The sequence below is a fragment of the Glycine max genome, chromosome 16 (genome assembly GCF_000004515.6).
Source record: "Glycine max cultivar Williams 82 chromosome 16, Glycine_max_v4.0, whole genome shotgun sequence".
Classification (NCBI taxonomy): domain Eukaryota; kingdom Viridiplantae; phylum Streptophyta; class Magnoliopsida; order Fabales; family Fabaceae; genus Glycine; species Glycine max.
In genome coordinates, this window is record NC_038252.2 from 14749981 (window position 1) to 14771992 (window position 22012).

The 22012-nt window shown below is 33.5% G+C and overlaps 1 protein-coding gene across 1 annotated transcript; it reads left to right on the forward strand.

The window, feature by feature from the left end:
- Positions 1 to 11882: 11882 nt before the first annotated feature.
- LOC100803906 (transcription factor MYB53) lies at positions 11883 to 15224 on the forward strand. The gene is made up of 3 exons (XM_003548619.4): positions 11883 to 12539; positions 12694 to 13437; positions 13582 to 15224. The coding sequence occupies exons 1-3, from the start codon at positions 12277 to 12279 to the stop codon at positions 13604 to 13606; spliced, it is 1032 nt and encodes a 343-aa protein (XP_003548667.2). The 5' UTR covers positions 11883 to 12276; the 3' UTR covers positions 13607 to 15224.
- Positions 15225 to 22012: the final 6788 nt, after the last annotated feature.

The following is a 22012-nucleotide window of genomic DNA, read 5'->3' on the forward strand; positions in this document are numbered from 1 at the left end:
TAATTTCATGCAATGAGGAGGCCAATAAAAATAATAAAAACATAAAGTGCTGAGCAAGTGGTTTCGGTCCCAATTCAAATAAATATGTACGAAAAAATTATACCATTAGAAGGAGTGATGCATTGAGTTAATTAATATATTAATTAATTACTGAATGTTAAAGATTAGCGTACGTGTTAAGAAAACAATTAAATTAACTTTTTTTTACATGTCATAAGTATGAAATATTTAATCATCAAATTTGTGGATGATTAATCTTCATCAAATAACTTAACTGATCACTTCTAGTAGATTTTCTCATTTGATTTTTTTTTCATTCATAAACCTTAAACTTGACACATTATTTAAGGGATCCAAACTTACTTATACTGGAATCAAAATAATGTTTGAGTCACGTTATGAAATTATAGAAAGAAAAACCTAAACCACATAAGTCAATATCTTATGAGACGTCACACTGAAATTAAGGAAAAAAATTGAAAACAAAGGATTTCTGTTAATTAATTTTTAATGACATGACACATGCTACAGATTATCTACACCAAAAGTTATATTGACATGCTACAGAAATTAATAGAAAGGTTTCAATGCAATGAAAGAGACTTAAAAATGATTTTTATTTGTTTGAATATATAATCGAATGTCAATAAATTAAAAAATCTGTTATGAAAGGTTGTCGAATTCATGTGACTTGTAATATCCAAGATATACAATACATGCATAATGAGATTACTAATACAAAAATTTCTAAGGAAAAGACTATTTACTTTATTATAAGCAAAGGCTTACGTTAGAGTTAGCCTAATCTAGTTTTATATATGTTTATCAGGGATTATAATGTATACAATGAACATTTATACAATATATTAATTCCTCTTCTAAACCTTTCTTGTTGTTAACTTTTAAAAAGTATGTATTATCCATTTCTTGAGAATTATTTTTATGGTCTCCATATTTAATGATGTTTCATTAATAAACCACTACAAAATATAAAAAATACAAAAATACAAATTAGTCACTTGCATGTAAAATTGTTAAAAAGTCAAAGTAAACTAATAATTGAAATTTGTTAAAGTAAACTAATAATTAAGAATCAATTTAATTAATTATATCAGCTAAAATGAATTAATCTTTTTTGATAATTAAAATAAAATTTATATTAACTTTTTAAAATTTTAGATGAAGGAGGTTTTTTTTAGTAGTGCATTATGTAAAATGTATATTACATTATTTTGTATTGAAAAATTAACATCAAGATTTTATAAAAGTATCATATATTTAATGATATTTTTATTGTTGTCAAATCATATATTCAACACAGAGATGTGTGGATATTAAAAAATTTATTTTTGTACTGTCCAGATCCACAAAACCTATGTGACATCCTATTTGACACTTATAGACACATCTCAACCTTTCACGTTAGTTCTACTATAGGAGCACATACGCCTAAGCCTTAGCAGTGGGGCTCCCCAACAAACAAGTTATCTCTAACCTAACTAATAAATGTATTTTAATATCTTATCTATTGGCGGATATTAAATCATCTATAATGTCACATTATCTACAAGGTATGATTATCTTCTACCTTTATCTATAATTCAAATGTTTATCTCTAACATTATTTTTAAGCTCCCGGATATTGTCTATAAGCCGAGAATTATCTATATGGTTACAACAACCCCTACAAACAAGGAAAAGCACCTTCACTCAACTAATATAAATATAGGTTTCATCGAACAACTCTACACGACCTGCTCACACACTCAACACACAACAACAAGCATCTAAGAAACGCTTGTATTGTCTTTCCTTATCTTTCTTTGATGGAACATGCAGATAAGGAAGATGCTCAATTGGTGGATGGTTTACTACAACTTTACCTTTCTTAGTGGCTTGTTTCTTTGATTCCTACTTCTCTTCTTCACTTACCACTTTCTCTTCCACTTTTTCACTAGTCACCACTTCATCATTTTTTTTTCCTTTTCTTTTTCAACTCTTTCTTTATTCTTTTTCTCACCGTTATCCTTCAAACCAACCATAGTCCCCTACCTTGTTGTAATTGAATTACATTGTTTCTTTGGGTTAACCTGTGTGTTTGCTTAAAAAGATCCACTTCCATGCTCAGATAGTTGTTTTGCCAGTTGTTCAACCTGAATTTATAAATTTTTAATGGAAGCATTAGTGTTCTTCTGGTTTGAGATGGACACTTGCATAAACTATGTTAGAGTATCTTTCATCTTTGGCATTCTATCTGGCTGACCTTGCGGTTGTTGTGGACCCTTATTTGAAGAACCTACATAAGTGTTGTTAGAAGGACCTGCAAAAGAAGTATTAGTGGGACCAAAATATGCATTATTATTTTGTGGTCTCCAGTCATAAGGCTGATTGAAACCTAAGCCACCTCTGTAGCCTTGGTAGTTTCCTTGGAAGTTTTGCTAAGGTCTGGCTTGATTCTGCAAATAATGGGCCTCCTCTTCCTGTTGACAATCACCAGGTGTTGAATAGTGGCCATTCTAATGGTCACCACCACAAAAGTCACATCTCAAAACTTGTTGAACTTGATGTGCTTGGTGTGTTTTCTGTGATCCACCTTGTTGATATTGTTGAGGAAGTTGGCCTATATGCTTGGTTAAGGCCGTTATTTGTTAAGTAAGGAGTTTATTTTGAGCCAGAATTGCATTTTGGGTATCTAGCTCCATTATACCTTTTCTTTGAATCGGAGTTCTATCATGGTGACTTTAATAATCACTGGCTGTAATGGAGTCAATGATTACAATTGCTTCCTTCGGGATCTTAGACATCATAGTACCTCCAACTAAGCCATCAAGAATCATCTTTGTCTAAGGTTTCAAACCACTGTAGAAAATATGTAGTTGTGCAGCATCATCAAAATTATGGTTTGGGCACCTTCGCGGGCACCTCCGCAACAAAACTTTGAATCTCTCCCATATTTCATAGAGAGGTTCATTAGACCCATGGGAAAAAAGTAGCAATGGTAGATTTTGCCCTAAGGAATCTAGACAAAGGAAAAAACCTTGCAATGAATTTTTCCTCCACCTTTTCCCAAGTGTTGGGGCTTTTTTTATATGTGATTGGAGCCATGTCTTTCCCTTACCTACCAAGGAGAATGGGAAAGCTCTGAGGTAGAAAACTTCAACATCTTCATCAGAAGCTCCCATAGTACTACACAAGTCCATGAAGGTAGACAAATATTGTGGAAGCAAAGCTTCCAAGCTTATTTTGATGATGACAAAGACTCAAGTCAAGAATCAAGATTCAAGTGAAGATTCAAGAGAAGACTCAAGATATGCAAGAACCTCAAGAAAAGCATCAAGATAAGTATAAAAAGAATTTTTCAAAGAAAAGATTGAATAACACAATTTGTTCAAAAGAATTTTTCAAAGAAAAATCTTTTACCAGAGTTATTACTCTCTAGTAATCGATTACCAGAAGCCCAAAACAGTTTTATAACTGTTTTACAAAGTAGTAATCGATTACCATGGGCATGTAATCGATTACCAATGTTTTTGAACGTTGAATTTCAAATCTCAAGAGTCACAACTTGTGACAAAATATGTTCAAAATAGTGTAATTGATTACACAATATTTGTAATCGATTACCAGTGGCTTTTGAAAATTGGATTTCAAACCTCAACATGAAGAGTCACAACCTTTGATAAAATAAACTGTGTAATCGATTACACCATTATGATAATCGATTACCAGTGACTGGTTTTGAAAAATTGCCAAGAGTTACAACTTTTAAAGTAACTGGTTTTTTGAAGAAATTGCCAAGAGTCACAACTTTTTTAAAGTGACTGGTTTTGAAGAAATTGCCAAAGGTCACAACTTTTAACATGGTTTCTTCAACAGCCATCAAATGGCTATAAATATGTGACCATGGCACGAATTTCAATAATGATGATTCTGAACATCTTTCTAAAAGTTTTTGTTCAACACTTGCTTTGCCAAGAAAAGTTCATTAGGCAAAAACTTGTGTTATTCTATTTTCTTTCTCTCCTCCATTCTTACAAAAAACTTTTCAAGAGACCTACTCTTGGTGACTGTTTTCAAGAGAAGGTCTTCTTGGTTACAAACACTGAACACAAAGGACCAACGTTCCTTGGGTTCATTGCAAGAAGCAGGATTTGCTTCTTGGTTGATCACTGGACACAAAAGACTAACGTATTTTGGGTTCATTGCAAGAAGTGGATATAACTTCTTGGTTGTTATCACTGGACACAAGGAACCAACGTTCCTTGGGGTTCATTTCAAGAAGTCGGAATAACTTCTTGGTTGTAATCACTGAACACAAAGGAGGGAAGTCCTTTGTGGTTCATTGCTTGTAAAGGATTTTACAAGGATAGTGGAAATCCCAAGCGGGTTGCTTGGGGACTGGACATAGGCATGGGTTATGGCCGAACCAGTATAAATCCGGTTTTGCATTCTCTCTTCCCTTAATCTCTTTTACTTTATATTGTGTTTATATTTCTTTAAAGTTACTTCTCCTTATTTATTATTCGAGTAACTTATAATTAAAGAAATAATTGAATCTAGGGAATATTTAAGAAAGGTAAATTTTCAATTAGGAATAGTCAACGAAATCTTAATTCAATCCCCTCTTCTTAAAATTTCTGAGGCCACTTGTCCAACAAGAAGTATCAAAGTCAGGTTTCTTGTAGAAAGTTTAGAAACTTCAAGAAATATGGCCTAAGCAAATTTCTTATTCCCAGAAGGAAATTCCATCAATAGGTCTCCTATCTTTATTGGAGAGGGTTACCACTATTGGAAAACCCGTATGCAAATCTTCATTGAAGCAATAGATTTAAACATTTGAGAAGCCATAGAAATAGGACCTTATGTACTCACCATAGTAGATGGAAGTTCAACAAGTGGAAGTACAACAATAGAAAAACCTAGAGATAAATGGTTCGAAGAAGATAGAAGAAGAATTTAATATAATCTTAAAGCCAAAAATATCATTATTTCAGCCCTAGGAATAGATGAATATTTTAGAGTCTCAAACTGTACAAATGCCAAGGAGATGTGGGACACACTTCAACTCACACATGAGGGCACAACTGATGTTAAGAGATCTAGGATTAATAGTCTAACCTATGAATATGAACTATTTAGGATGAAAACATACAAGATATGCAGAAAAGATTCACTCACATAGTTAATCATCTTGCGTCACTAGGAAAAACATTTCCAAATGAGGATTTAATAAATAAAGTTCTAAGATGTCTAAATAGAGAATAGCAGCCAAAGGTAACTGCCATTACTGAATCTAAAGATCTATCTAGTATGTCTCTTGCCACATTATTTAGAAAGTTGCAGGAACATGAGATGGAATTGTAAAGACTCAATCAAAATGAAGAAAGTGACAAAAGAAAAAGGGGAATAGCACTTAAAGCCTCATCCTCTTTCCAAGAAGATATTGATAATGAGGACTCGGATGATGAAGAAGATTTCTCTATGTTTGTGAAAAGATTTCACAAATTCGTCAAAACAAGAAGAAATCAAAGACGACAAAATTTCAATCAAAATAAGGGATCACAAGAGACTTGTCCAACTCTAAAATGTTACAAGTGCAATCACCTGGACATCTAAAGGAAAATTGTCCAACAAATGAGCAATGGACTGAAAAAACTGAAAAGAAAAATTATGGAGAAAGGAAAGCTAAGAAAGCCTACATTGCTTGGGACGATAATGATTCATCTGAAGGTTCTGAGAAAGAAGAAATCAACCTCTTAAAAAAGAACTATGAAAGTGAGGAGGATGACTATGAAAAAGTGTAGATTGTCTCTTAAAACATCTTCTTGACAACACTATCAGTAAAATCTCAAAAGAGGTAATATCTAAACTATCTCTATGAATTAAGGTATGATTAGTATTTCAGTTAAGTTATTATTGTGCCTAATAGAAAATAATTGTTGAAATTGTTTGATTGTGTTTTTACAATGTTTAATTAACTATATTTAGTTTAAAAGATTTGAATATACATGATTGGTTGAATTTTTTTTAAGTTGATTATGCTTGAAATGATTATGTATGATTTGACATGATTGGATTCTGTTAAAATTATATTGATATGTTAAAAAAATTGAAATAAGTAATGAGTTACCATGTATGTGTTCATAACTATTTTTTGTTACTTAGATTTAAGTTTTGATATGTGTTGATTGTTATTTGATACTTAGTATTTAGTGTTTAGTTCTTTGGTAATCGATTACTACTATGAGTAATCGATTACAGTAGAACAAACTTCTTGTAATCGATTATAATTTCCATGTAATCAATTACATATAAAGTATTAGTTCTGGTAATCGATTACAAGAACTATGTAATCGATTACAGCATGTCTTCTCCTATAAATTTGAAATGATAGAAACGCAGACAACACCAATTCCTCCCTTCATTTCATCTTCCACATTATTTTCTTTGAAAGAACAACGTATCCAGTACACTTCCTTTCTCTCCTCTCGTTCTATACTAGACCCTAAGTTTCTTGACTTGAAGTTCTTTGATGATGAAATGTTTGACTGTTTTCAAGCATTTCAGAACTCTGGGTTAATCCAATTCATGTCTATGAAACTTCTTTTCTATCCTGAATTAGTTAGAGCTTTTTATTCAAATTTAGAAATTCAGGAGGGTACTTTAGTTTCTGAGGTATATGGGATTAAAATGGTTATTGATGAATCCCTTTTCTTTGAGTTAACCCAATTTTCTAGTGACGGTGTACCATTTGAGGGCACCATTGATGAGGACTGGAAGTTTGATTTCTCCAGTCATGATGCCCGCAGGTTGGTTTGCACCAATCAAGCGAATATGACCGGTAGATTACTTGTCGGATCATTGGCATTTGAATGCCGCATCATGCACTATCTGATTGTGCGTATCCTTCTTCCTCGGTCATCTAACCTTGCTCAGGTTTTTGAGGAAGACTTGGTTGTTATGTGGGTTTTACTTACCGATCGTCAAATTGACTGAGCCCACCTTGTCAGATATCGCATGCATAAGGCATTGCGATCAAACACTCCTCTTCCTTATCCCCATTTGATCATTCTATTTTTGCATCATTTTAATGTTCCTCTTGACTCTGAGCCCTTTGTTCAAGTCAAGATATCTTTTTCTATCGGTGCTGGTGCGGTTTCCTCTTTTGGATACCGCAAAAAGAGGGATGGTTCTTGGGTGAAGAAGGATGCTCAGCCACAAGCAGCAGATGATCGCTCTCCTTCTCCTCCTCCTCAGATGGATGACTCTTCATCCCTTATGCAAAACATTCTAGACAAGTTGGATGGTCTCCACACCTTCGCTGGTGAGCGTTTTGACTCCTTGGACAGTTGCATTGATGCCATTGATGCACGATTTGCAAGAATGGATACACGCATCACTCAGCTTGAGGAGGATGTGAGTTTCAGCCATCAGTGCTTCGACCTTCCACCACTACCTTCATAGATTTAGATTATTATTAAATTTTAAGTCGTGTATTTGGCTATGTCTTATGACTTTATGTTAGTTGTTTATTTTCTGAACTTGGTTACCTAGTTTACTTATTTGGTACTTAGTTGATTATGACTGAACTTGGTTATTAAGTTGATGTGTTTAAACTTGGTTATTTTGTTGATATATGACTATGACTGAAATTTATGAATGTGTTATTATGTTTTGTGTATGTTTTAAAATTATTTATGTATGATTTTATTTTTTTCACGCACTTTGGCTTTTTGATGTTGTCAAAGGGGGAGAGAAAAATGGGTATTTTAGAAATCAAGATATTATATTTACTAAGTTTTAAATTAAGCATGAATTCAAAAAGAAAGGGGGAGAAAGAGATGAGTGAACGATAGAACAAATCTTGCATGTATTCTCTTGATTTCAGGTTTGTCATCATCAAAAAGGGAGAGATTGTGGAAGCAAAGCTTCCAAGCTTATTTTGATGATGCCAAAGACTCAAGTCAAGAATCAAGATTCAAGCAGGTTTCAAGAATTAAAGAATCATTCAATCAAGAATCAAGATTCAAGTGAAGATTCAAGAGAAGACTCAAGATATGCAAGAACCTCAAGAAAAGCATCAAGATAAGTATAAAAATAATTTTTTCAAAGAAAAGATTGAATAACACAATTTGTCCAAAAGAATTTTTCAAAGAAAAATATTTTACCAGAGTTTTTTCTCTCTCGTAATCGATTACAATAAGGCAGTAATCGATTACTAGAAGCCCAAAACAGATTTATAACTGTTTTACAAAGTAGTAATCGATTACCAATGTTTTTGAACATTGAATTTCAAATCTCAAGAGTCACAACTTGTGACAAAATATTTTCAAAATAGTGTAATCGATTACTAGTGGTTTTTGAACGTTGGATTTCAAACCTCAACATGAAGAGTCACAACCTTTGGAAAATTGCCAAGAGTCACAATTTTTAAAGTGACTGGTTTTTTGAAGAAATTGTCAAAAGTCACAACTTTTTTAAAGTGACTGGTTTTGAAGAAATTGCCAAAGGTCACAACTTTTAACATGGTTTCTTCAAGAGCCATCAAATGATTATAAATATGTGACCATGGCACGAATTTCAACTGAACATCTTTCTAAAAGTTTTTGTTCAACACTTGCTTTGTCAAGAAAAGTTCATTGGGAAAAAACTTGTGCTATTATATTTTCTTCCTTTCCTCCATTCTTACAAAAAGCTTTTCAAGAGACCTACTATTGGTGACTGTTTTCAAGAGAAGGTATTCTTGGTTACAAACACTGAACACGAGGGACCAACGTTCCTTGGGTTCATTGCAAGAAGCAGGATTTGCTTCTTGGTTGATCACTGGACACAAAAGACCAACGTCTTCTGGGTTCATTGCAAGAAGTGGGTATAAATTCTTAGTTGTTATCACTGGACACAAGGGACCAATGTTCCTTGGGGTTCATTGCAAGAAGTCGGAATAACTTCTTGGTTGTAATCACCAAACACAAAGGAGGGAAGTCCTTTGTGGTTCATTGCTTGTAAATGATTTTACAAGGATAGTGTAAATCTCAAGCGGGTTGCTTAGGGACTGGACGTAGGCACGGGTTGTGGCCGAACCAGTATAAATCCGGTTTTGCATTCTCTCTTCCCTTAATCTCTTTTACTTTCTGTTGTGTTTATATTTATTTAAAGTTACTTCTCCTTATTTATTTTTAGAGTAACTTATAATTAAAGAAATAATTGAATCTAGGGAATATTTAAGTAAGGGAAATTTTCAATTAGGAATAGTCAATGAAATCTTAATTCAACCCCCCTTCTTAAAATTTCTGAGGCCACTTGTCCAACAAATGTGTGTATGGATCCTCATGATCCATTCCAGCAAAAGGGTGTGAGGCAATCAGATTAAGTAGTGCGAGCTTCAACTCCACAACCTTGTTGCTGAAAGGAGGAATGGATATGCTATTGTAATGCTTTGGTCCTTGTTGATAAGTACAGCCACCAAAAGTCCTCCTTGGTGGTCTATTTCCTTTTCCTCCTCTTCCTGCCATACTATCAACTACAAGTGGCTTTTCTGGTGAAGCAGAATCAATAAAAAAAGATTAACACGGTGGCTTAGTGGTTGCTTGTTTCTTTTTCTTCATGTTCTTCCGTTCAATCTTGGTAATTTCCGGATCAAATGGGGATTTATCTGCAAGAAATTTACCTCGGATAAAGGAAAAAGAACACACTACAAACTGGTAAGCACCGAAAGGTTAGTGAAAATATAACGAGAGAGAATTTATACAAAATCAAAATAAAAGAAATATTTACATAAGTAAGGAAAATATCATATCTAATTGAAAATTTAAATTCGAAAGAACTAAGTGGGTAACTCAAGTCCCTGGCAACGACGCCATAAACATGTTAGACTATTCGCAAGTGTGCCAATGTCATCACAGGTTACAAATTTACAAAAAGAGATAATCTCCACAGGGACTTGAGTTACTCAATTCCTCCAAATAAAAAGTAAACAATTCAATAGTTATGTACAAGTTGAATCAAAGTATCATGGTTTGTTCAACTAACGAAAAATAACTAAAGTAACGGAATAATAGAAATAACGGAATTTATTACGTTGGAAATACGTAAAAATATGGAAACAATAATAATAAATTTAATTAATTCAAAAAAATGTAGGATTGAATTTTATTGTTCATATCCTCAGTATCCTAATAAGATTAACATATATGAATCATTTTCTAGCATTACTGATGCACACATTAAATTATCCCAAATCGATCCCTCACACGTGAGAATCCTAAGAATATTTATCGAATATTGATCCCTCACATATGAAGTAAATATTCCAACATTACAATCATAATCTCGTGCTATTTGCAATCAAAACGTTATGCTATATTCATAGAAACGTAACGTAAAGAATAAATTCATTCAGTTCAAATTTTAAGAATACTTCTCAGTCAAACTTAAAATCCAATTTCATGAAACTAGTGATAAAATACCACCAATAATGAGTAGAAAAGATTCATACATATATAAAATATCAAAAGAGATACATAAAGGTACGAAGATTACATCCAATCCTTTGGAGAAACTAACCGATCATTGTATAAAACACAAGATCAACATGAGAAATGACGAAGAATGCGATCCACAGTCACAACTCTGTAGCGCCCGAGTTTTACTTTCCACTAACTTCTTCCTTCTGTGGTGTTTCTCACATTTTTCTCTAGTTCTGGTGTGTCTTTTCTCCAACCTTTGCATGACTATGTATAGAAAAGAGTCAAGAGGTGTAGGCCAATTCGCCCAGGCGAATTTCTTACTTAGACGAATGGATGTTTGAAATCTTGAAAAAATAACCATTTTGCCCTTTCTTTTAACTTGATTTCTAAATCCAACAAACAACTATCAAAACTTACAGAATCATGAATGAATCTTCCATAATTAAACAAAAAGATTAATAAGTACTAACATTTTAATCCAAAAAATAACTAAATTATGACACTTATCAATACACAAACGAATGTTACGTTTTTTCTAACAACCTAATATGAAAGACATCCATTCACTTGTATTTCTTTGAACAATGCTTGTCACTCTAGCGAACATCCACACGACAATGATAACTATTTCAGAAGATCATAGAAGTGCCGAATGGAGAGAGTGAACATTTCATGCTATGGAATTGGCATCGAAACAACAATGGTGAGGGATAATTGGCATCGAAACAACAATGGTGAGGGATAATACCTACGGCGAAGTGCTTCGGACTCTGATGATTCGATCACACTTATGAGTATATCAACAAATGCTTCGACAACAAACGACACTCGACCTTAAATGAAAAAGGGAACACTATTAGCTGAAGTTAACAATTCAACACGAGGCCACCATCATTAACCATACTCGAAGCTACACAGGGATGAAGGCCTTGGTTCCTCATATGAACCCTAAGCGTAGTTAGAAGGGGGAAGGGACAGAGGTTACCCAAAATTAGGGATTCCAGAATTGAAATAAAACTTAAATGCAAAATAAATGAATTTAGCTGTAAAAAATGTTAATAATAATAAAACTTTTAACAAATTCCTAATTAAGATATCCTTCTATAATCGTTAAAATACTGAAAGAGGGCCAAGGGATGACGTGGAAAAAAGTAATACGTGGAGCACTCATTTTATGCCAATTCACAAAATGCACCAATACATTATACTCACAAAATGCTTCGAAGGAAAAACCTAGAAATGAGTGCTGTTGGGTAGAAATGATAAAAGTGAGAAATAAATTTAAAAATGTTGAGGTCCACCTGTATTATTTTTTTACCTATTTTTACTTATTTCTTTATATTTTTTCTAATCTCTTTTATATTTCTCTTTCATCAAATAACTTTATCTGTCATTTTATTTGTTACTTATTTTTATTATTATTTTATATTTTTTTCTCTATATCAAATAGAGACTAAAAGAAATTTGATAGTAAATAATATTTCTTAAAATTTATGTCCATTAATTAGCTCACGTGACCAGCTAGATATTGTAATGTGTAACAAAATTAGTCTAGTTACAGAATATTCTAATAAATGCCAAAATAATAATCACTATTTTTTTCACTGTGTTTTCTTTTTATATTCTCAACTACATAAATGAAATTTAAAAAGAAATTGAATAAGGTAATGCATGACCTCGTTTCATAGTTTGCAGGCTCCAAACACCTATAAAAGCACATGTGCACACCTAGACCTTTCCAACCTCTCCTGACATCGTGCACCTGTTGTTTTTTTTTTTTTTCCTTAGAAATTTGTTGTGCCTTTGTATAATGGGTAGGCCACCTTGCTGTAACGAGAGTGGTGTTAAGAAAGGGCCATGGACACCGGAAGAAGATGAAAAGCTAATGGATTATATTAGCAAACATGGAAGGGGAACGTGGAGAACCCTTCCAAAGCATGCAGGTCTAAATAGGTGCGGGAAAAGCTGCAGGTTAAGGTGGGAAAACTATCTAAGACCAGATATTAAGAGAGGGAAATTCACTGAAGAAGAGGAGCAATTGATCATCAACCTTCATTCAGTTATTGGAAACAAGTATGCATCATGCATGTGCCTTGCTTGCTTGTGTTGTGATGCTTTACAAATTGCAACGAATTTCTTTTGATGTTTGTGTGTATGTTTCCTTGCTTGTGTTGCTATGCAAATTAATAAATTGAAACCCTAATCCTTTTGATGTGGTAATTTCTAGGTGGGCAAAGATTGCTACCCATCTTCCAGGGAGAACCGATAATGAGATCAAGAATTATTGGAACACCAACTTAAGAAAAAAGCTTCTCCAGATGGGTATTGACCCAGAAACTCACAAGCCTAGAACTGACTTCAATCACCTCTTGAATCTTTCCCAGTTGCTTGGCTTGTCAAATTTGGGCACATCAACGAGTCCCTGGACAAATCCTCTGGGTTTACAAGCAGATGTCACTCAAATAGCCAAACTACAACTGCTACAAAACATGTTACAACTATTTAACGGCACTTCATTGGTTAACATAGGTAACCCTTACCTCTTAGGAAATCAAATTCTCAACCCACTTGATACATTTCTCAATGGGACAAACATCCTACCAGACAAAGATTCAATTTTGAGAGGTCTAGAATATGCAAACCCTGTAGGTAACAATTCTGGCCTGTTTCTGTCTCAAACATACAGTGACTCAAGTGTCTTCAAATCACGGACTGAAAAAGAAAATGAAACTAATCAAGAATTTCTTGGTTATAACCAAAGCATCAACACTTTTCCAGAAAATCAAGCAGAAAACTTACTTCCTGCATTAGTTGCATCCGGTCCAAGGTCAAGCACCTTCAACCAAATGGATTTCAACTACAACGCAGCACGAATGTCCACCCAGTCACCTTCCACAACCTTTGAGGCTTGGGAGAAGTTCCTTATTGATGACGATGAATCAAGCGGTTCTTACTGGAAAGAGATTCTAGAGTACGTTTTATTCTCAACTGATTTGCCTTGCTCTTATTGTTATGTGCATATGCATGCATCTCGTTAATAAAAAAAAAAAGAAGAAGAAAAGCATGCAACTTCGTTTCCGTAGGTAACCTGACATCATCTTTTTATATTTTGCAGCTTGACATATCCACTTTCCTGGTAGAAGAATGATTGAATGTCGTTTAAGATAATCAACTAATGGATCGCCTACACAGATACACAGATTTTTTCATTCGTTTTTTTTTTTTCCCCTTTGATTGATTGATTCATTCTAATGATTTTTTTTATTTTTAGTTTATTTTCCATCATAAATTTGTGACTTGAAATAATAATTAGTTCTTCTTCATAGACGAAAAAAATTGCAAATTGTTCAGTTTGATTTTCTTTATTTCTTATGATTGTATTTGTATTTTCTGTAAAATAAAGCATCAAGCTAGCATCATCTTTAGTAGTGACAGGGCAGAATTATAAATAAGATTTGTATTAATATCTCTTTTATTTGATCTTATGCTACTATAGCAATCAGGACTATAATCTTTTGCACAATTCCTCTACTCTCTTACTAAAGAAATTTTGACTCGCTAATTCTCGCATCAATCATGAATATGGAAAAGGAATGCATTACCATGACAAAATTTGTGATTTTGGAATTAGCGTACGGCCAGACCCGGCCGTTAGCTCAGAAAGTTTGCGTGTGGAAATACAAAAGAATAATGCAAAAAGACACATAAACACAACCACCCTTTCGTTTTCACGTTCGATCACCAATTAAACTGCTCCATAAGATAAGGATTTAGGTTGGCCATAACGTATTGCATTTAAGTATAAATAAAGCCAAGAGACTTAGTGACGCTAGCTAGCTCCATTCAAATGCTTTTTTTACAACAATATGGCTTTACAATATGTATCCTACAGTCTTAACCATAGTTTTCATTATTGCTTTTTCTTCTTACAAACATTTCAGAGATCCTAAGTATTGTAATGTTAAGAGAGTCTTCTATATAAGGATGATTTTGCAATTATATTGACATCTTATATAAAAGAGAGGGGAAGGGGTTACAATGCAATTAGAAGAATCTCAGCTGATCATTGGACTTGACTTTTGTCATGAGCATCATTGATTGGGAGCACCATCTAAGTGATATTTGATACTGTCTCACAACAAGAAAACTGGTCCAAAAGACGACTCTAAATTACAAAAGTGAACGCTTTTAAGTGAAAAAGCGTCATGCATTGGAATTGATGGCATCGTTGCTAAAACCTTTGAAGCTAAGCATCTTAGGGTTAATATGGATGCTGACACAATTTAGAGTCGGCTAAATTGATTCTTACAAATGAAACTCATAGTAACAATGTGTCGGCTCAGACAACTCTACAAGAAAAAAATTTAAAAATATTATTTTATTTCATTTAGAGCCGCCAAGCCACATAAATACATTTTTAATTAATGTTTCATTTTAAAGTTGGCCTAGCCGACTCTAATATAATGCATAATTAATATATAATATTACCATGATATAATAAATTATAAATGTATTTTTACCCATAGAATGACAAAGATTATTTGTCTTTTTAATCTATATGAAGTCCTAAAAGTAAAAATAGGAAGGAAAAAAAGTTTAAAAAAAAAATTGAAAGGAAGAGAGAGATTAATTTAGGAGGAAACTAAAACATATGTAAGAAGATTGACACTTTTATATGAATGAGTTTCTTTTCCTATAATATATAGATATAAAGAATATAGATATATTTTTTGCATATAAAGTTATTAAACATAGACTTAAAATATTATTTTATAATAAATATATTAAGTAAATAAATTTAAATTCATTTTTAGTATAAAAATTTGACATGCATAAAACAAATATTATTTAACAGAATATTTAATTATCAAATATTTTATATGAATTTACAAGGTATATATATATATATATATATATATATATATATATATATATATATATATATATATATATATATATATATATATATATATATATAGAGTTAGAACTTGTGTTGGTTGTTTATGATGGAATAAGCCTAAACACTTGAGTTTGAGTGAAACAATGACTGTGAGGTTTTGGTTGATAATCCTTCCTTGATTTCTGTCATGCTTACTAGCTTATTTCAGCTGTGAATCTAATACTTGTGCTCCTATCTTTGAAAAATTGCATGCTTGTGAGAAGTGATTGATTTAAGCATTTCATGATATTCAATTCATATGGTTGATATCTTTGATGAACCAAACACCATTTTCTTTTGATTGGCCACTCTCTTTGTCACTTGAGAACAAATAAACTGTTCTTTCTTTGCTTGAGGACAAACAAAACTGTAAATTTGGGGGAGTTGTTAATCGCTTTATACGACTAACTTTTGTATAGAAATTATTTTCCAAAGCTTGTATAATTCCCTAATTTATGGTTATTTTGGAGTAAATTTTATAAATAAATCTTATTTTATGGTTAACGCTGTCTCTAGAACATTTCCATTGGATTTAATGATGAAATCTGTGCATTTTCAGGTGAAAAAGAGGCTAAGTTTTGAATTGCAAAATGTTGCAGTTGGGCTAAGTGCATATTCACCACTAAGCGCAGATTCAGCATGCTTAGCGCAAAGGAGAATCTGGCAGAGCATCAACATCAAAGTCACTCTCTAAGCGCGAGATCAGTGCGCTAAGCACAGCAGGTGCTTTCAGTCAGGCTAAGCTAGAGACTGGCACTAAGCCCAATTCCACTTACTCGCGCTAAGCGCGATGGTGGCGCTAAGCGCAGCGTCGCGATTTTAGAGCCTATTTAAAACTTGTCTTGTGCATAATTAGGGTACAACTTTTACATATTTTACAACACCTTTTAGGACAGCTTCTACAGAATGGCCAGGGCACAGAATTCTAGTGCAACCACAGGCCTATTTGGGGAAAAGAGCCTTAGAAGCAGAAAAGGGGAGTAGCTTGTGCATTGAAGCCTAGGTTTTGTCATTTTAGAGATTATTAAGTAGAGAGTGAGTGTGAGATGAGATGAGGAGGAGGAATCCCCCTTCTTGTGTAAGGAACTATCATTCTCTGCCTTTAATCTCATTTATTGTTAGGGTTTCTTTGTAATGGCTGGCTAAACACACTAGTTGGGAATTTCTAATGAATAGCTGATGTAAATACCTAATATCTAATTGATTATGTTTTTTGTGTTCAATGTTTCCTTCAATGCTTAATGTTTGTATGCTTTTGGTCTGATCACTCATTTGTGTGCACAGTTAGGTGACTTTAGCATTGGGAAATGTATTGTTGCCTTAGAACTTGATTAAAGCAGGATCGAAACTTAATCTTACATGAGGGATATGCGGGTTAAGTTTTGGTTTTAATTATGTTGTTACAATAATGTTGTTTAGTTTAGGCCTAGTCTTACATGAGGGATCTGCAGACAAAGCTTAGGCTAAATTAGGCTACACTTTCATAAGTTACTTAAGCTGAGTTTAGTCTTACATGAGGGATCTGCAGATGAAACTCAGTTTAAGTTAGTCTAAACCTAGGAGGGATGTCTAAATTGGGTGGAGTCTTAAATGAGGGATCTGCGAATGAAGCTTGGATATTCATCCTGACGAGCGATCGAGGGTTTAGTAATTTAGGCCACAACATAGAACACAAGAGCTTGATTGATTAGAAAAATATATTTCTATCCATCAGCTTGTTTGTTAGAAAGACCCAACATATCTACATACAGTTGTCATTTTGTTTACCTTGCACTTTATAGTTTTTAGCATAGAAGTTTAGTTTAAATTCTATTTGAAATTATCACTCATACATGTTCTCTCAACAATGCTTCAATTTTGAACTTAATTCAGGCTAACATTAGTTCCCTGTGTTCAATACTCGGATTCATCCGTTTCAAATTTTAAATACTTGACGATTCGATGCGCTTTCCGATAAACCCCCATTGAAATTTCCTCAAGACATAAATGCACAAAAAGTAACTGCAATGGGGGGTGATCAGCTCTTCAACTTGGAAAGATAAGGAGACCTTCAAGAAGGAAGGAGGATTTTCATTCAAATCTCATGAAAAAAGTATTGCCCTTGGTAAAAATAATTCTAACCCTACTCCCACTTCTTTAAAGGTGAGTTCTATTAGATGTTTTAAGTATTTAGGAAAGGGTCATATTGCCTCCCAATTTCCTAACAAAAGGACTATGGTTGTGTTGGGTAATGGGGATATCACTAGTGCATCTTCTTCTAGCTCTTCTAGTTGTTCTAGTGAGAGTGAAAGTGAATGTGATGTACAGCCCCTGGAAGGTGATCTTTTGATGGTTAGGAGGTTAATGGGGAGTGTGTGTAAGGATAGAGACGAAACTCAAAGGGAGAACATTTTTCATACTAGGTGCATGATCATGAGGAAGATATGCTCTTTGGTTATTGATGGGGGTAGTTGCACTAATGTAGCTAGCCAAAGATTGATTGAAAAGCTTGCTTTGAAAACTTCCCCTCACCCTAGGCCTTACAAACTACAATAGTTGAGTGAGAATGGGGAGCTAGTTGTAGATAGACAAGTTTTGATATGTTTCTCCATTGGAAAATATGTTGATGAGATATTGTTTGATGTAGTCTCTTTAGAGGCTAGCCATCTCTTACTTGGAACGCCTTGGCAGTATGATAGGGATGTTGTTCACAATGGTGTCACAAAAAAAATTTCATTGTACATAAAGGGCAAAAGGTTACCCTTAAATCTTTGTCTCCAAGTGAGGTTTGTGAGAATCAAATAAAAATGAGAGTGAAAAGAGAACAAGAGAGAAAAGAAGAGAAAAACAAAATTGATGAAAAGAGAGAAACATGAAAAGAGAGAAAAGAAAGAAAATAGTGGAGATAAAAAAAAAGGAGTGAAACTAAAAAAAAAAGATGAAAATCAAGAGAGAAAAATATAGAGCTTGTTCGTGAGAGAAAAAGAGGTGAAGAGAGTGGTGTTAGCTAGGAAACCTATGTATTTACTAATGCCTCATGATTATTATTTGTCTTTTATCGCTAGTTCTTTGCCTATAGGTGCGGAAGAATTATTGAAGAAGTTGGGGGATGTCTTCCCCAAAGACAACCCTCATGGGTTACCTCCTTTGAGAGGGATAGAGCACCAAATTAATCTCATTCCAGAAGCTTCCTTACCTAATAAGCTAGCATATAGAAGAAATCTGGAAGAGACAAAAGAGATCCAAAGGCAAGTGGAAAGCTTGATGGAAAAAGGATGGGTGAGAGAAATCTTGAGCCCATGTGTTATGCCCATCATCTTGGTAAATCAAACTCTATCTCAACTTCTAAGGTACGTGGTAGGTAAGAATTTGGAAGCCTGGGAGGAATGCCTACCCCATGCTGAATTTTCTTATAATATGGTAGTAAACTCTACTACTTATTCTCCTTTTGAGGTAGTTTATGGTTCTAATCCATTGTCCCCTCTTAACTTGTTACCTTTGCCTAACACCTTTGCTATGATGAATAGGGATGGGCTTTCTAAAGCCAATTTTGTTAAGAGTTTCATGAGAAAGGGAAAGCACAAATTGAGAAAAGGATTGAACAATATGCTAGATATTCCAATAAGGGGAGAAAGAAAATGGTTATCAAATCGGGTGATTGGGTTTGGATTCACTTGAGCAAGAATAAGTTAACTTCAAAAAGAGGGAGATGATCATTTTCATGTTTTAAAGCACATCAACTATAATGCATATAAAATTGTCTTACCACTTGACTATGGTTTGAGCAACACTTTTAATGTTACTGACTTGACTCTTTGTGATGTAGGTACATTTGACATCAATTCGAGGCCGAATTCTTCCCAACAAGGAGGTTATGATAGAGGACTATCCAAGGAGAAAGAGTTTGGCTTAGGTGGGCTCAACATGGATGGACAAATCACTTGAGCAAGGAGTAAGAGATTTCAAGAAGAGCTTAGCAAGAGACTAAATTCTCTCATGGAAGAAAGAGAAGAAGAAGTGAAGTTCGTTTATTTTAGCCAACTTTTAGAATAAGATTTATTTTCGTTTTTTAATTATATTTTTGGGCCTATTTTTGGACTTGTAATGGGTTGCTACCTTTTTTTATTGTTATTTTTAAGTTTTTAATTATTAGATTAGTTATTAGACCTTGGGCCTAATTTAGGATTATTAGTAGAAGTTATAAATAGACTCTTTAAAACATTTTGTTGGCATTTTTTATGAAATTTCATATTAGTCACAATCAAGAGAGTGTCTCTCTTGGTTCTTGTGTGAAACCTTAGGTTTTTATCAAAGAATTCTATTCTTTGTGGCAAATTATCCTCAACTTATCAATCTCCCAAGATTGTGACGTTGTTCTTTCCATCTCCTTCTCTAATTCCGCTTTTTCCTTTTCTTTTCCCCAATTTCATAGAGCCCTGAATTGGTTCCCCAGTTTGCTCATGCTAAAAATTAGATCCGTAAATCAGGGTTCCATCACAAATAGAGTAAGGTTCATAGTTCAGTGCATTGCATAAAAGATTGAGAAGCACTATCTTAAAACCTTTAATTAACTAAAAGTGGAGTGAAAATTGAGAAGCATAAGCACCTTGAGTAAGAACAACCAATTTAACTGGTCTTTTGGTTCCCTTAGCCAGATTTATGTGTCAACAAAGAGTGGAAAAAAAGATTCAGAATGAATCATGCATCATAAAGTTTATAGCTCAAGATTTCAATGTAACTACATATACCAAGATTTTAATGTTGATCTTGTAACTGACTTCAAATGCAGATTGTTGTAATGAAAGATAGAATTAAATTAGCAAGAGATAGGTAGGTAGATTCAGTTAAGAAAAAACCATCCACAAGGGAAATCGGAAGGTCAAAACAAACACCAAGCAAAACACTAATTTTCTGAGTTAGAAACTTAAGTTCTGTAGATGCACCACTAAATGAAAGCACTAAATGAGGGGAATTAAGCCCAATAGTCCTTTGATTTACTACTTAGTATGTACCACTAAATAAATCTTGATGGTGTTTGGTGAGTTACTGAAATTCAATTCACGTATAGATTTAACAAGATCATTGAAAATGCACTTAAGTATTTCTCAAATTATCAACCAATAATAGTAGATGGACCAATTAAGAAGAATGAGAAATTAAGACCTTGATTGGTGACTTACTACAACTCATAGTAGAAGTACAACAAATATGTATGTACTGTATGAGGAAGAATTATTGTTTTAACTTGCTCCCTGTTAGTGGCTTAATCAAATTGAGATTGGATTGATGATTTGGGTTGTTCACAACTTCACATCCACCAAAACACAAGTATAGTTGAGTGTACAATTAATAATTCAAATTACATCAATGTCTAACTAGCTACTCATGGAAAAAGACAAAAAACATTAAGAAAAAAAGAACATTAGTGGTCCTTGGAAACCTTGACTATCCTCTGCAAAAGATTTTTTTAATAATTATTGTCATTCACTTAATTTTGGATTCAATTTGACCAAAATTTCTAACTCAACAATTTAGGACTTTCTAGATATATAGGTGTCTACTCTAAACTCTAAGGTAAAAGTAAAAAGATAAAATCATCATAACAAGTGGCATTCATTTCTAGGATTGTCAACCAAAGACTCGTGAGACATTTTAGAGAAAACATGGGATTAGATTTAAAGAAGACTTCGTTAGGTCTAGATGACCACTTTTCACATCTACCTTGGATTTTGATGATTAGGCTTGACTTTATTAAAATATGTTTTTTCTTCAATGGACCACTTACCATACATATACATATTTGTCTATATTTATGTTAATAGTTTAAAAAATATATATTATCTTTGATTAACACACTATTCAACTCCCGTCTGGTGTGATTATTTTTATTTCAATTGGTATTAGATGGATACTTAGGCACCTATAGCTCGTCTAGAGGCAACATGAATTTTACTTTCATTTTCAGCTTATAGCAATATGAAGTTATATCAAATGGATGTGAAAAGTGCATTTCTCAATGGTTTAATCCTAGAGGAAGTTTATGTTGAACAACCTTCGAGATTTGAGAGTGAAACTCTTCCTCATTATGTTTTTAAAATCAAAAAATCCTTATATGGACTTAAGCAAGCTCCTAGAGCTTGGTATGAAAAACTAAGTTCATTTCTCTTGAAAAATGGCTTTGAATGAGGAAAAGTTGACACAACTCACTTTCGCAAAAGCTATGGTTCTCAATTTTTATTAGTGCAAGTATATGTGGACAACATCATTTTCGATGGTACTAATGACATGCTTTGTGAATATTTTTCTAAGCTAATGCAGACAAATTTTGAAATGAGTGTAATAGGAGAACTGAAATTCTTTCTTGGATTACAAATAAAGCAAACACCCTATGGTATCTACATTCACCAAACCAAGTATGTGAAAGAACTATTAAAGAAATTCAACATGAACGATGCAAAAGAAATGAAGACTCCAATGCATCATACAACATACCTTGGACTGGAAGAGGAATCAACAAAGGTGGACAGGACTCAATACAAAACAATGATTGGATCGTTGCTCTATCTCACAGCGTCCAGACCTGATATCATGTTCAGCGTTTGTCTATATGCAAGATTTTAACAAGAAC